Source organism: Hemitrygon akajei, chromosome 1, assembly GCF_048418815.1.
Source record: "Hemitrygon akajei chromosome 1, sHemAka1.3, whole genome shotgun sequence".
NCBI lineage: Eukaryota > Metazoa > Chordata > Chondrichthyes > Myliobatiformes > Dasyatidae > Hemitrygon > Hemitrygon akajei.
Window position 1 is genome coordinate 72,913,880 of NC_133124.1, and position 12,329 is coordinate 72,926,208.

Below are 12,329 nucleotides of genomic sequence, written 5' to 3' on the forward strand. Positions count from 1 at the left end.
TGAGCTCCACATTCCCACCTCTCCCCGTGGGAGTGAGCTCCACATTCCCACCTCTCCCCGTAGGAGAGAGCTCCACATTCCCACCTCTCCCCGTGGGAGTGAGCTCCACATTCCCACCTCTCCCCGTGGGAGTGAGCTCCACATTCCCACCTCTCCCCGTGGGAGTGAGTTCCACATTCCCACCTCTCCCCATGGGAGTGCGCTCCACATTCCCACCTCTCCCCGTGGGAGTGAGCTCCACATTCCCACCTCTCCCCCTGGGAGAGAGCTCCACATTCCCACCTCTCCCCGTGGGAATGAGCTCCACATTCCCACCTCTCCCCGTGGGAGTGAGTTCCACATTCCCACCTCTCCCCATAGGAGTGAGCTCCACATTCCCACCTCTCCCCGTGGGAGTGAGCTCCACATTCCCACCTCTCCCCGTAGGAGAGAGCTCCACATTCCCACCTCTCCCCGTGGGAGTGAGCTCCACATTCCCACCTCTCCCCGTGGGAGAGAGCTCCACATTCCCACCTCTCCCCGTGGGAGTGAGCCCCACATTCCCACCTCTCCCCGTGGGAGTGAGCCCCACATTCCCACCTCTCCCCGTGGGAGTGAGCCCCACATTCCCACCTCTCCCCCTGGGAGTGAGCTCCACATTCCCACCTCTCACCATAGGAGTGCGCTCCACATTCCCACCTCTCCCCATAGGAGTGAGCTCCACATTCCCAACTCTCCCCCTGGGAGTGGGCTCTAAATCCCACCTCTCCCCATGGGAGAAAGCTCCACATTCCCACCTCTCCCCCATGGGAGTGCGCTCCACATTCCCACCTCTCCCCGTGGGAGTGAGCTCCACATTCCCACCTCTCCCCCTGGGAGAGAGCTCCACATTCCCACCTCTCCCCGTGGGAATGAGCTCCACATTCCCACCTCTCCCCGTGGGAGTGAGTTCCACATTCCCACCTCTCCCCGTGGGAGTGAGTTCCACATTCCCACCTCTCCCCATAGGAGTGAGCTCCACATTCCCACCTCTCCCCGTGGGAGAGAGCTCCACATTCCCACCTCTCCCTGTGGGAGTGAGCTCCACATTTCCCCTTCTCCCCGTAGGAGAGAGCCTCACATTCCCACCTCTCCCTGTGGGAGTGAGCTCCACATTCCCCCTTCTTCCCGTGGGAGTGAGCTCCACCTTCCCACCTCTACCCGTGGGAGAGAGCTCCATGTTCCCACCTCTTCCCGTGGGAGTGAGCTCCACATTACTTCAGCATAATGTTGTGTGCTGAAGATCCCGTTTCTTTACTCAACATTCTGGGCTCCTCTCCCATCCCTGCTTCTTCCATTTTGTGGCTGCCTCTGTTGCCCAAGTTAGTATTTCCTTTCTTCTCAATATTCAGAGTATTTTTTCTCTTATGGAGATTTCTAGAAGGTTTTACCAGGTTATTACAAGTTCTGTTTTTGAGCAAGACAAAAGGAAATGTGCAACATCTTGTTTATTTAAGTCCTGCCTAACGCAACCATGATCACTGTACCACAGCAGTTGAGAAATGTAAAGTAACTTTCACTGATATCCAAAGTCTAGTCCAGTGACCGAGTGTGAAATATCCAAGCTTTCCAATAACTCCAAAATAAGTGGGAAGGCATATTGGACTTCGCATCTGAATGGTTGGGTGGGTGAAGACTTGGCAAAGGCAGTTTTAGTGTAGGAAAGTGTGAATTTATGGTGTAGACTTTTTAGGGACAGTCAACACAGCCTTGTGTGGGGGAGACCTGTCTTACAAACCTGTCTGAGAATTTTGTGGAGGTGCTGAAGGTGATTGATGAAGGTAGATAAATGTATGTTATCTTTATGGACTTTAGTGAAGTATTTGACAAGGTCTTTTGATGAAGGCTGATGCAGAAGATTAAGTCACATGGAATTCACAGTGAGTTGTTAGATTAGACTTAAAGCTGCCCTGGCCATAGCAGACAGAGGATTCTGGTGGAAGGGTTTTTATCTGACTGGAAGTTTGTGACAAGTGGTGTTCTTCAAGTTTGGAACCTCTGCTATTTTTGACTCGCACAACCTGCAACTTCTTATTCTGGCTTCTGTCCATTTTCTTTTCAATCCTGATAAAGTATCTTAGCCTGAAACTTTGACTGTTTATTTCTCTCCATAGATGCTACCTGGCCTGCTGAATTCATCCAGCATTTTGTGTGTGTTGCTCAAGAATTTCAGTATCTGTGGAGTCCTGTTGTGCTTGGAGTTTTTGATGTCTTCGACTGTACTGCTGCTACAAAACGACACATTCCATGCCATATGTCAGTGATAATAAACCTGATGCTGATTCTCCCCAGACTCCACCCATCACTTACACACAAGGGACAATTTACAGCAGCTAGTTTACCCACTGATCTGCATATCTTCAGGACTACCTGGAGATAACCCACACCCACACAGAGAGAACCTGGGAACTCCACACAGACAGTGCCAGAGACCGAAAGCAAACCTGGGCCTTCAATGCTACGAAGCAGCAGCAAATCTCACCACACCACTGGAGGAGAGCGGGTGGAAAGGGGAGGTGGCCAAGTCCAAGATCCCAAACACCCTCGACGCAGACAATTCACAGGGAAGCAAAAAATATTTATTGATGCATGGGTTTATTTCTTAATATGAACACAGTAATTCCAGTAAAATCCAGGTTCAGACAGCAGAATAAACACGAAGAACTGTTATGGTTAAGCATCATTTAATTGACTGAAAGTTTGGTCGTATTGAATCCTGCCAAAGAAAGTTTAAACTCAAGAATTTCCTGGTGTTGTCTCATTTGAGATGCTGATGTTTGTTATACATTATATCTATCACAAGAATGGCAATGTTACTGGCAAAGTGGCAAGGGCCACAGTTAAAGTTCATGTTTCTTGGGGAAGCCAGCTTTTCACTGGCAAAGGGGGGCAGTAAGATAATGTATGTGTAACACTTTATACATACTATATATAGTACATATCCCCACACACACACACACACTCAAACACACAGGGAATCTGTATGTTGGCTTAAACAACATGAAAAAAAAATCAATATTTTGACGAAGTGAGTGCTATTTTATATTATAATACAATTTTCCTTCTGTTCTCTCCAGAAATGTCCGTCTTTGAAAGCTTCCTCGTAAAAGGGGCAAGGAGGTTGTCCACCCTCGGTAATGCATTCTTCCTAGAGCACGATGCCAAGTCTTGACATTAACTGCTGTGCTGTGTCATTGCGTGGTTCTGTAATGACAGAAAGGATGTTGGTGATCAACTTGCCCAATGCATAAGTAGTTTAGACCATAAGACTGCAAGTTATAAGAGCAAAATGAGGTCGTTCAGCCCATCAGTTCTTCATGGCCATTTTAATTATGGTAGATTTTTTTTAACCCATTCTCCCACTTTCTCTATGTAATCTTTAACTCGCATTTCAGTCAAAAACCTATCAATCTCTGCCTTAAGTACATTGAATGACTTGGCTTCCACAGATCTCTGTGGCAATGAATCCCACAGATTCGCCACCATCTGGCTGAAGAATTTCATCCACATCTCAGTTTTAAATGGATATTCCTTTATTCTGAGGCTGTTGCCTTGGATTCAAGACTCTCCTATTAATGGAAACATCCTTTACATCTCCACTTTATCTTGGCCTTTCAGTATCTCGGAGATTTCAATGAGATTTCCTCCCTCATTCTTCTGAGCTGTGTCGAGTACAGGCCAAAGACATCTATTGCCTCTCGTACATTAAGCCTTTAATTTTCGGATGGTCCTTGTGAACCTCCTCTGGACTCTCTCCAGGGCTAACACATCATTCCTTAGACACAGAGCCCAAAACTACTTTAAATATCAAAATGCCGCCTGACTCGTGCATTATAAAGGCTCAGCAGTACATCTTGGCAATTATATTTTAGTGCTGTTATAATGAATGCTAACATTGCATTTGCCTTCCCTACTACCAACTAAGTCTGCAATTTAATTTTAAGGGAAACCTGAACAGGGTCCCCCGAGTGCCTTTGCACCTTTGATTTCTCCCCATTTAGAAAATACACTATTCTTCCAGACAAATTGCATGATCCCACACTTCCCTGCACTTTATTCCACCTGCCACTTCTTTAGGCACTATCCTAATCACAAAGCAATCCGTTTCTCCATCCAGATGATCAATATATAAAGATGTAAATTTGTGATGCCAACATTTGGGTGTCTGCAGTGAGTTAGCAGTGATGATGTACTGTTGGAAGTATCCTGAGTGGTTGTATCATGGTCTGGCATGACAATTTGAATGTGCAGGAACATGAGAAGCTGCTCAGAGTAGTGGACTGAGCCTAATACATCCTTCCCCACCATTGATACTCTTTTCAGGAGGTGCTGCCTGGCTTGCTGAGTTCCTCCAGCATTTGTGTGTGTTGTTCAAGAACAGCTACTTCCCTTCAATCATCCACACTTGAACCAACTGACACAGCCTTAATCACTACCTCGGTATAGCATCACTATGACCATTTTGACCAGTTTGCACAAAAATAGATTTTTAGAATTCTAATCGTGTTCTTTTTTGTAAAATTGTGCAAATTCATGTTTTTCTTCTGAATGCTGCTTATCCGATGCTGCTGCAAGTAAGTTTTTTACTGCACCCGTGCAGACACATAATTAACATACGACAATGAACTCAACTTTGATCTTGACACTGGTGGCCTCCCTCAAGGAGCTGCAGTGACCTGGACTTGTGGACCTTAGCACTGGGGACAACATAAGTGTCTTGCTGTCAGCCCAAGATCTTGACCCTGCCCAGGTTGCTGGTGTAATGAAGAGGTTCATGCTACAGTATACAATGCAGGGAGGAGACAACTGTGCTCACTGCTCAGAGGTGACTGGACACGGCTGGGATCTTGCTGTAATTAGCATTCAGTTGTGCTCACCAGCAGATGGAGCACCAATTTTCAGCAAGACAGGACCCTCAGGGACAGGGAAGCCCTTAGTCTCACTCCAAGCCTTGTTACTAACTCAGGGCCAATTGGAGCCTGCAGAGCCTCTACTTCCCACATTCAATGTTAACACAAGCCACGTAGGAACAGGTCCCAGAACGTAGACAATACACTGGACAAACCATTCAGCCCATGATGCTGTGCTAAACTTGGTGCCAACTTATGCTAAATGTGCTCCTCGTGTATCATCCATATCCCTCCCTTCCCTTCATATTCATGTGTCTATCCAAAAGCCTCTATCAAGTTGCCTTCTTCTACCACCACCTCTGATAACCTCTTCCAGGCACCTACAACTCTTCGCAGAAAAAATCTTGTCACTCGTCTTTAAACTACCCCCGCCCCCCGTAACCTTAAAAGCATAACCTCTGGTGTTGACATTTCTACTCTGGGGAAAAGATTCTGACTGTCTACCCTATTTGTGCCTCTCGTAATTTTTAATAAGTTGATCTGCTCTCCCTTCAGCCTTTGACACTCCAGGGAGAACAACTCAAGTTTTTCTGACCTTTCTTTATAGCTCATAGCAGGAAGCACACATTTAAAGCGTGAGGTGTTAAGCCCAAAGGAGGTGTGTGTGTGTGTGTGGGGGGGGTTTTACACAGAGTGTGGTGGATGCCTGGAACACTCTGTGATGGAGGAGAATACAATTGAGTCATTTCAGAGGTTCTTGGATAGACACATTAATGGGCAGAGAACGGAGTGACATGGACATGGTGTAGGAATAAGGGGTTAGTTTAGTTAGGTGTTTAATTAGATTGGAACAACATTTTGTGTTGAAGGGCCTGTCCTATGCTGTACTGTTCTGTGTTGGACTGTTCCCTGCTTTCTTCCAGAGTGCATGCCACACACCTCTTATCTCCCCGCTCCCTTCCTTTCCCCAAGTAGCCAGCATCACATCACTTTCCCATCCTACGAGGTAGCAGAAATGCTTGCCCCCTCTACACTCTGCTGGAGTAATGGTCAAGGCTTATGAAGCACTGGGGGTATAGTGGTTTAGTGGTGAAGGTACTGGCCCAGCGGCCAGAGTCCTGGACTAGCATTTAAACCCCACCACAGCAGCAGAAGTTAATCTCAAATCATTCAGTAAATCAGCAATAAAAATACATCTCAGAAACAGTAAACATTAAACTAGAGGAACAACTCCTCATTGTACCTGGGTAATCTATAACCCAATGGCGTCAGCACTGAATTCTCCAATTTCAATAACCTACTCCCACTCTGTCTCTTTTCTTTCTCCTCCTCCTCATCTACCCAGGTCCTCCTACACCACCTACCCCCATCACTCTGTATTTGTCCCCTCCTCCACCCATTCCATCTGCCCATCACCTAAACATTCAAACCCACTGGACCCCTTCCCTTACCCCCACTCTTCCCATCTGCCTCAGAGCCTCCTTAATTTGGTTCCATGCACTACCTTCCTCTCCTATAGATTCCACCATCTGTCAGCCCCACCCTTCACCTTCCAGCCTCTATCACTATTCCTGCTCTCCCCTCCTCCATCTGCCTATCACCCCTCATCACCTGAATCCATCTATCACTTGCCACCTCTTGCTCTGCCCGATCCTCACCTCTTTATAGTAACTGCCCTTTATCTTTCAGTACAGACGGAGGTTTCTGACCTGCCCATTTCCCCCCACAGATGCTGCCTGACCAGCTGAGTTCCTCCAGCAGTTTGTGTGCTTCTCCAGATTCCAGCATCTGCAGTCTTATGTCAACATTAGGCTACAACTTTGGGTAAAAACCCATCCAATTCACTGATATTCTTCATGAAGAGAAACTGCTGTCCTCACCTAGATTATATTTATATATATATTATATTTAACTCCAGATCTATCAATGTGTTTAAATCTTAACTGCCTCTTTACTTTGGGGTAATTAGAGACAGACAATAAATGCTTCAATGTCAGTCATGTCCGTACCTTGTGAACTAATACGTTTAGAAATTAATTTCTAATTTCTGCTGTGTTTTATGGGGGACACGGAGTCCAATTTGCATCCTGCTTTAACCTTTTATTTAAAACAATTTAAATCTGCTGACTCTCCAGTATACCCTGCCCACTCTCTGGATAAGTCGCTGACACATTATTCAAACAATAAGTTCATTATTTAACTGTGTGAAATATTTTACAAGGTTCAAAATATAACTGCAAATGGCCAACTTTAGCACAACAGCTTGTGATTCCTGGTTAACTCTCACAAGCCTGGTGATTGTGAAGAAGCTTTGGGAATGGAATGTAATTCCCGATTGTTTTACGTCTGATAGTTTCTGCTTTCACAGGCAGGTTTGCTGTGGTTACTCCACCCTTTCCACCAGGACACTGTCTCTTCTCCACCCCACTTCCCATTGGGCAGAATACAAAAGCCTGAAATCACATACCACCATGCTCAACAGCAACTTCTTCCTCGTTGTTGTCAAACTGTTGCAAGGTTCCTTAGTATGATAAGATAGAACCTTGACATACAATCTACCTCATTATGACCTTGGACCCTATTGGCTGCCTGCACTGTACTTTCGATGAAACTTTTAACACTTTTTTCTCCATTCCGTTATTGCTTTCCCCTTGTACTACCTCAAAGTACTGATCTCTCTGGTATTCTATCCATCTATATGAAGATTCAGAAGTCTGAAAGCAGATCTCACCAGGTACAAGAGCAGCTTCTATCCTGCTGCTATCAGACACTTGAAATGTCCCCTCATATGCAAAAAGATACTCTTGATCTCTCAATTGTAGCCCTTGCACTTTATCTGTACTTTATTAGCAGTGATCTTTCAAGAATCACTAAATTCTGTCATGGTTCCGGGAGACTGGAAAATTGCAAATGTCACTCCACTGTTCAGGGAGAGTGGCAGAAGAAAAGAAACTATAGGCCATTAAGTATGACCTCAGAGGTTGGGAAGATGAGTCAATGATTAAGGATGAGCTTTCAGGGTACTTGAGGCACATGATAAAATAGGCCGTAGTCAGCATGGTTTCCACAAGGGAAAATCTTGCCCGACAAATCTATTGGAATTCTTTGAAGAAATAACAAGCAGGATAGATAAAGGAGAATCGATTCATGTTGTGTACTTGGATTTTCAGAAGACCTTTCACAAGGTACCACACATGAGGCTGCTTAACAAGCTATGAGCCCATGGTATTACAGGAAGGATGTTAGCATGGATAAAGCAGTGACTGATTGGCAGGAGGCAAAGAGGAGGAATAAAGAAAGCACTTGCTGGTTGGCTTCCAGTGACTAGTGGTTTCCACAGGGGTCTGTGTTGGAACCAATTCTTTTCACATTTAATGCCAATGATTTGGATGACAGAGTTGATGGCTTTTTTGCAAAGTTTGCAGATGATATGAAGATAGGTGGAGGAGCAGTTAGGCTTGAGGAAGTAGAGAGGCTACAGAAGGACTTAGATAGATTAAGAGAATGGGCAAATAAATCGCAGATGGAATACAGTGATGGGAAGTGTATGGTCATGCACTTTGGAAGAAGAAATTAAAGGGTTGACTATTTTCTAAATGGAGAGAAAATAAAAAAAAACTGAGGTGCAAAGGTCTTGTGAGACCTTGTGCAGGATTCCCTACAGGTTACTTGCTGGTTGAGTCAGATACAAGGTTAGCATTCATTTCAAGAGAACTAGAATATAAAAGCAAGGATGTAATGTTGAGACTTTATAAAGCACTAGTGAGGCCTCACTTGGAGCATTGTGAGTGGTTTTGGGCTCCTTATCTTAGAAACGATATGTTTAAACTGGAGAGGGTTCAAAGGAAGTTCACAAAAATGATTCCAGGATTGAATGGCTTTGTCATATGAAGAGTGTTTGCTGGCTCTGGGCCTGTATTCACTGAAATTCAGAAGAATGAAGGATGACCTCATTGAAACCTATCGAATGGTGAAAGGCCTTGATAGAATGTGTGTGGAGAGGATGTTTATGGTGGGAGAGTCTAAGACCAGAGGACACAGCCTCAGAATAGAGTGGCATCCTTTTAGAATGGAAATGATGAGGAATTTCTTTAGCCAGAGAGTGGCGACTCTGTGGAATTCTTTGCCACAGGCAGCTGTGGAAACTAAATCTTTACGTATACCTAAGACGGAGATTGATAGATTCTGGATTGGCCAGGGCATGAAGGGATATGGAGAGCAGGCGGGAGACTGGGGCTGAGAGGAAAAATGAACCAGTCATGATGAAGTGATGGAGCAGACTCAATGGGCCAAGTAGCTTAATTCTGCTCCTATATCTTATGGTCTTACAGTCTGCCTGCACAGTACTTTCTCTGTAACTGTAACACTATATTCCACATTCAGTTACTATTGCTATGTATTTATGTACGTATAGATTCATCTGTATGGATTGGAACACAAACAAGAGCTTACCTCTGTACCTTGCTCCGTGTGGCAATAATAAACCAATTATCTATTAGCAACTCCTTCCAACCCTATCATGTCTCACACAAAGGCAGCAGGCACAAGCGAACACCACCACTTCAGGTTCCCCCGCAAATCACTCACTATGCAGGCTGGGAAAAATATTACCATTCCTTCACCATCACTGGGTCTAAATCCTGGAATTCCCTTCCCAACAGTACTGTAGCAACACACTCATTAAAGTCATCCCAGGAATGAAAGGCTTAACGTATGTCTATGTTTAGGGCGAAAGTGGAAAGATTTAGAAGGGTTGTGAGGAGAAACTTTTTTCATGCAGGGATTTGTGATTATATGGAATGAGCTGCCAGTGGAAGTGGTTGAGGCAGGGACAACAGTATCATTTAAGAAGCACTTGGAAAGGAACATGGAGGGGAGCGGTTAAGAAGGACATGGGCTGAAGGCAGGAATTCGGGACTCGCTGGGTGTGCACCATGGTCAGCATGGACTGTTTGGGCTGAAGGGCCTGAATCCACGCTGTATCGTTCGGACTATATGAAGACCATTTTATCTCTCTGAGCCTGTACACAATGGAATTTAGAGGATGAAGGGGGAGCACTTTGGAATCCATTGGAAACATGGAGAGGATGTTTCGATTAGGAGGAGAGCAAGTCTCAGAATAAAGAGATGTCCCTTTAGAGCTGAGATGAGGAGGAATTTCTTCAGTGGTGAATCGGTGCAATTTATTCCACAGAAGGGTGTGGAGGCCAAGTCACTGGGTATATTTAAACAGAAATTGATAGGTTCTTGATTGGTAAAGGGTTGGGGGTTACAGGAAGAAGGAGGGAGAACAGGGTCAGAAATCAGCTATGATTGAACAGCAAAGTAGACTCATTGGGCCAAGCAGCCCAATTCTGCTCCTATAACTTATTACCTCGTTTTTTTACTGAGGTCCAGTGTGGAATAGGCCCTCCTGCTCCTTCAAGCCACACCACCCAGCGATCTCCCGATTTAATTCTAGCCTGTTCACGGGACGAATTGTAATGACCGATTAACCTACTAACCGGTACATCTTTGGAATGTGGGAGGAAACAGGAGCAGCTGGAGGAAACCTGCCCACTCACAGGAAAAACGTACCAATTCCTGACAGAAAGCCGCGGGTGTGTTGGGTCACAGGGGTTAATAGGGTCATTGGTTCGAGAAGGCAGCTCACCCCCACTTTTGCATGGGGCAGTTAGAGATTGGCAATAAATGCTGGTCCTATCAGTGATGCCCAGATCATTAACATGAATAAAGGAACCCTACAAACTGTCTCCTTGAGGCAGTGTTCTGAATGAGATTTTCAGATTCTGGTCTGATATCTGCTCTAGCTTCAGACACATATCACTATGTTGTACAATCACAATTCCTGATCAGACCATCTTAGGGCTTGATTTGGATGGTCCCTGTTATATGTAGGAAGACTCCTTGTGGATCACACACTTATCCATTGTTTTCCATTGCTATACGAAGGGGTCTTGGGGTCCACATCCATAGCTCCCTGAAAGTGGCTGCACAGGTTGATAGGGTGGTAAAGAAGGCATTTTGAGTGCTTGCGATTATTAGTCAAGGTGCTGAGTTCAAAAGCAAGGAAGTTACATTGCAACTTTATAAAACTCTGGTCAGACCACATCTGGAGTATTCTCATCACAGGAAAGATACGGAGGATTTGGAGAGGCTGCAGGATTAGCTTAGATTAGAGGGCATGACCTATAAGGAGAGGTTGGACGAATTTGGGTAGTTTTCTCTGGAACGGCATAAGCTGACGGGAGATCTGATGGAGGTTTATAAGATTAATGGAGTAGACAGGCAGTGCAATTTTCCTATGGTTGAAATGTTAAACATCAGAGGGTGGGCATTTAAGGTGAGAAGGGGTAAGCTCAGGGGAGATGTGCAAGACAAGCTTTTTTATAGAGAGAGTGGAGAGAGCCTGGAATGTGGTGCTGGGAGGTGGTGGAGGCAAAAATGTTTAAGAGGCTCTTAAAAATGACAGGCTGGGTAACGCACAACGTGAGCCCTGGGTGCACAACCAGTGAACAACTGCTTTATACCTTGCTGTTTGCTGCATGATACTCTGTGTCTGGGCCACGTGAGAAAGAATCTGATCATTCATACAGCAGCTACAGAGTGTGTGTGTGTGTGTGTGTATGTATGTGTGCATGTGTGTGTGAGTGTGTGTGAGTGTATGTATGTGTGCGTGTGTGTGTGAGTGTATGTGAGTGTATGTATGTGTATGCGTGCCTGTACCTGTGCATGCATGCATGTGATCTGTGGTCAGACGTGTCTCCTGCTGTTTTCTTTCACTGTGTCACAATACAATTCCGCATTCTGCTTGTCACCAGATATCAACCACTTCAGCTGCTCAACCACAAAGCCGCTTTACTTCCAGCAGGATCGTCGCTTCTCGAATTGTCAGGCAGATACAGCTTTGACCAGCACTGATCATTGAGAACTGTTAAAGGTTGCTGGTGTGTGCACAGCTGTGCGTGTGTTTTCACAAGGGAGTGGGTGCATGTTTAAATGTGCACACTCACAGGTCTGTGAACACGTGTATAATTGTACCTGTGAGTGTGTGCATGGCTGGCTGTGTGGTGGGGATTTTTGCGTCTATGCATTTTTGGGTGTGCATGTCTGTATATTTGCGGGTATGTATATATGTGTACTTGCATGTCACTACACGTGGCTGATGGGTATGTGTATGCATATGAGTCTGTTTGGGTGTATGCATTGTCAGTGTGCTTGTTTAAATATGTGTGCATACCTATATGTGTATGTACGTGTGTGTGTTGTGTGTGTAGGTACATCAATATATGTGAAATTTATTTATATATCAATATATTCATGCGTGTGTGCGTGCTGTACATAGTGTGTGTGTTTACGTACAGTATTTATATCTATGTACAGGTTCCTTAAGGTTGTCATAGGTAGGGGTGGGGTAGTGTGGATAAGCTTCCACTGCCTATTAAATGCACCAAGTGGTTT

The 12,329-nt window shown here is 45.1% G+C and overlaps 1 protein-coding gene across 9 annotated transcripts in view; it reads right to left on the reverse strand.

Annotated features, from left to right (window-relative positions):
• Nucleotides 1-2,581: 2,581 nt before the first annotated feature.
• znf521 (zinc finger protein 521) overlaps nucleotides 2,582-12,329 on the reverse strand; it is a 464,427-nt gene continuing 454,679 nt past the window's right edge. For all 9 annotated transcript variants that reach the window (XM_073045672.1, XM_073045635.1, XM_073045654.1 and 6 more), the window contains one exon: nucleotides 2,582-3,222. In XM_073045672.1, the coding sequence (XP_072901773.1) occupies nucleotides 3,193-3,222 (30 nt within the window). In that variant the 3' untranslated portion in view covers nucleotides 2,582-3,192. The remainder of the gene's footprint in view (nucleotides 3,223-12,329) is intronic.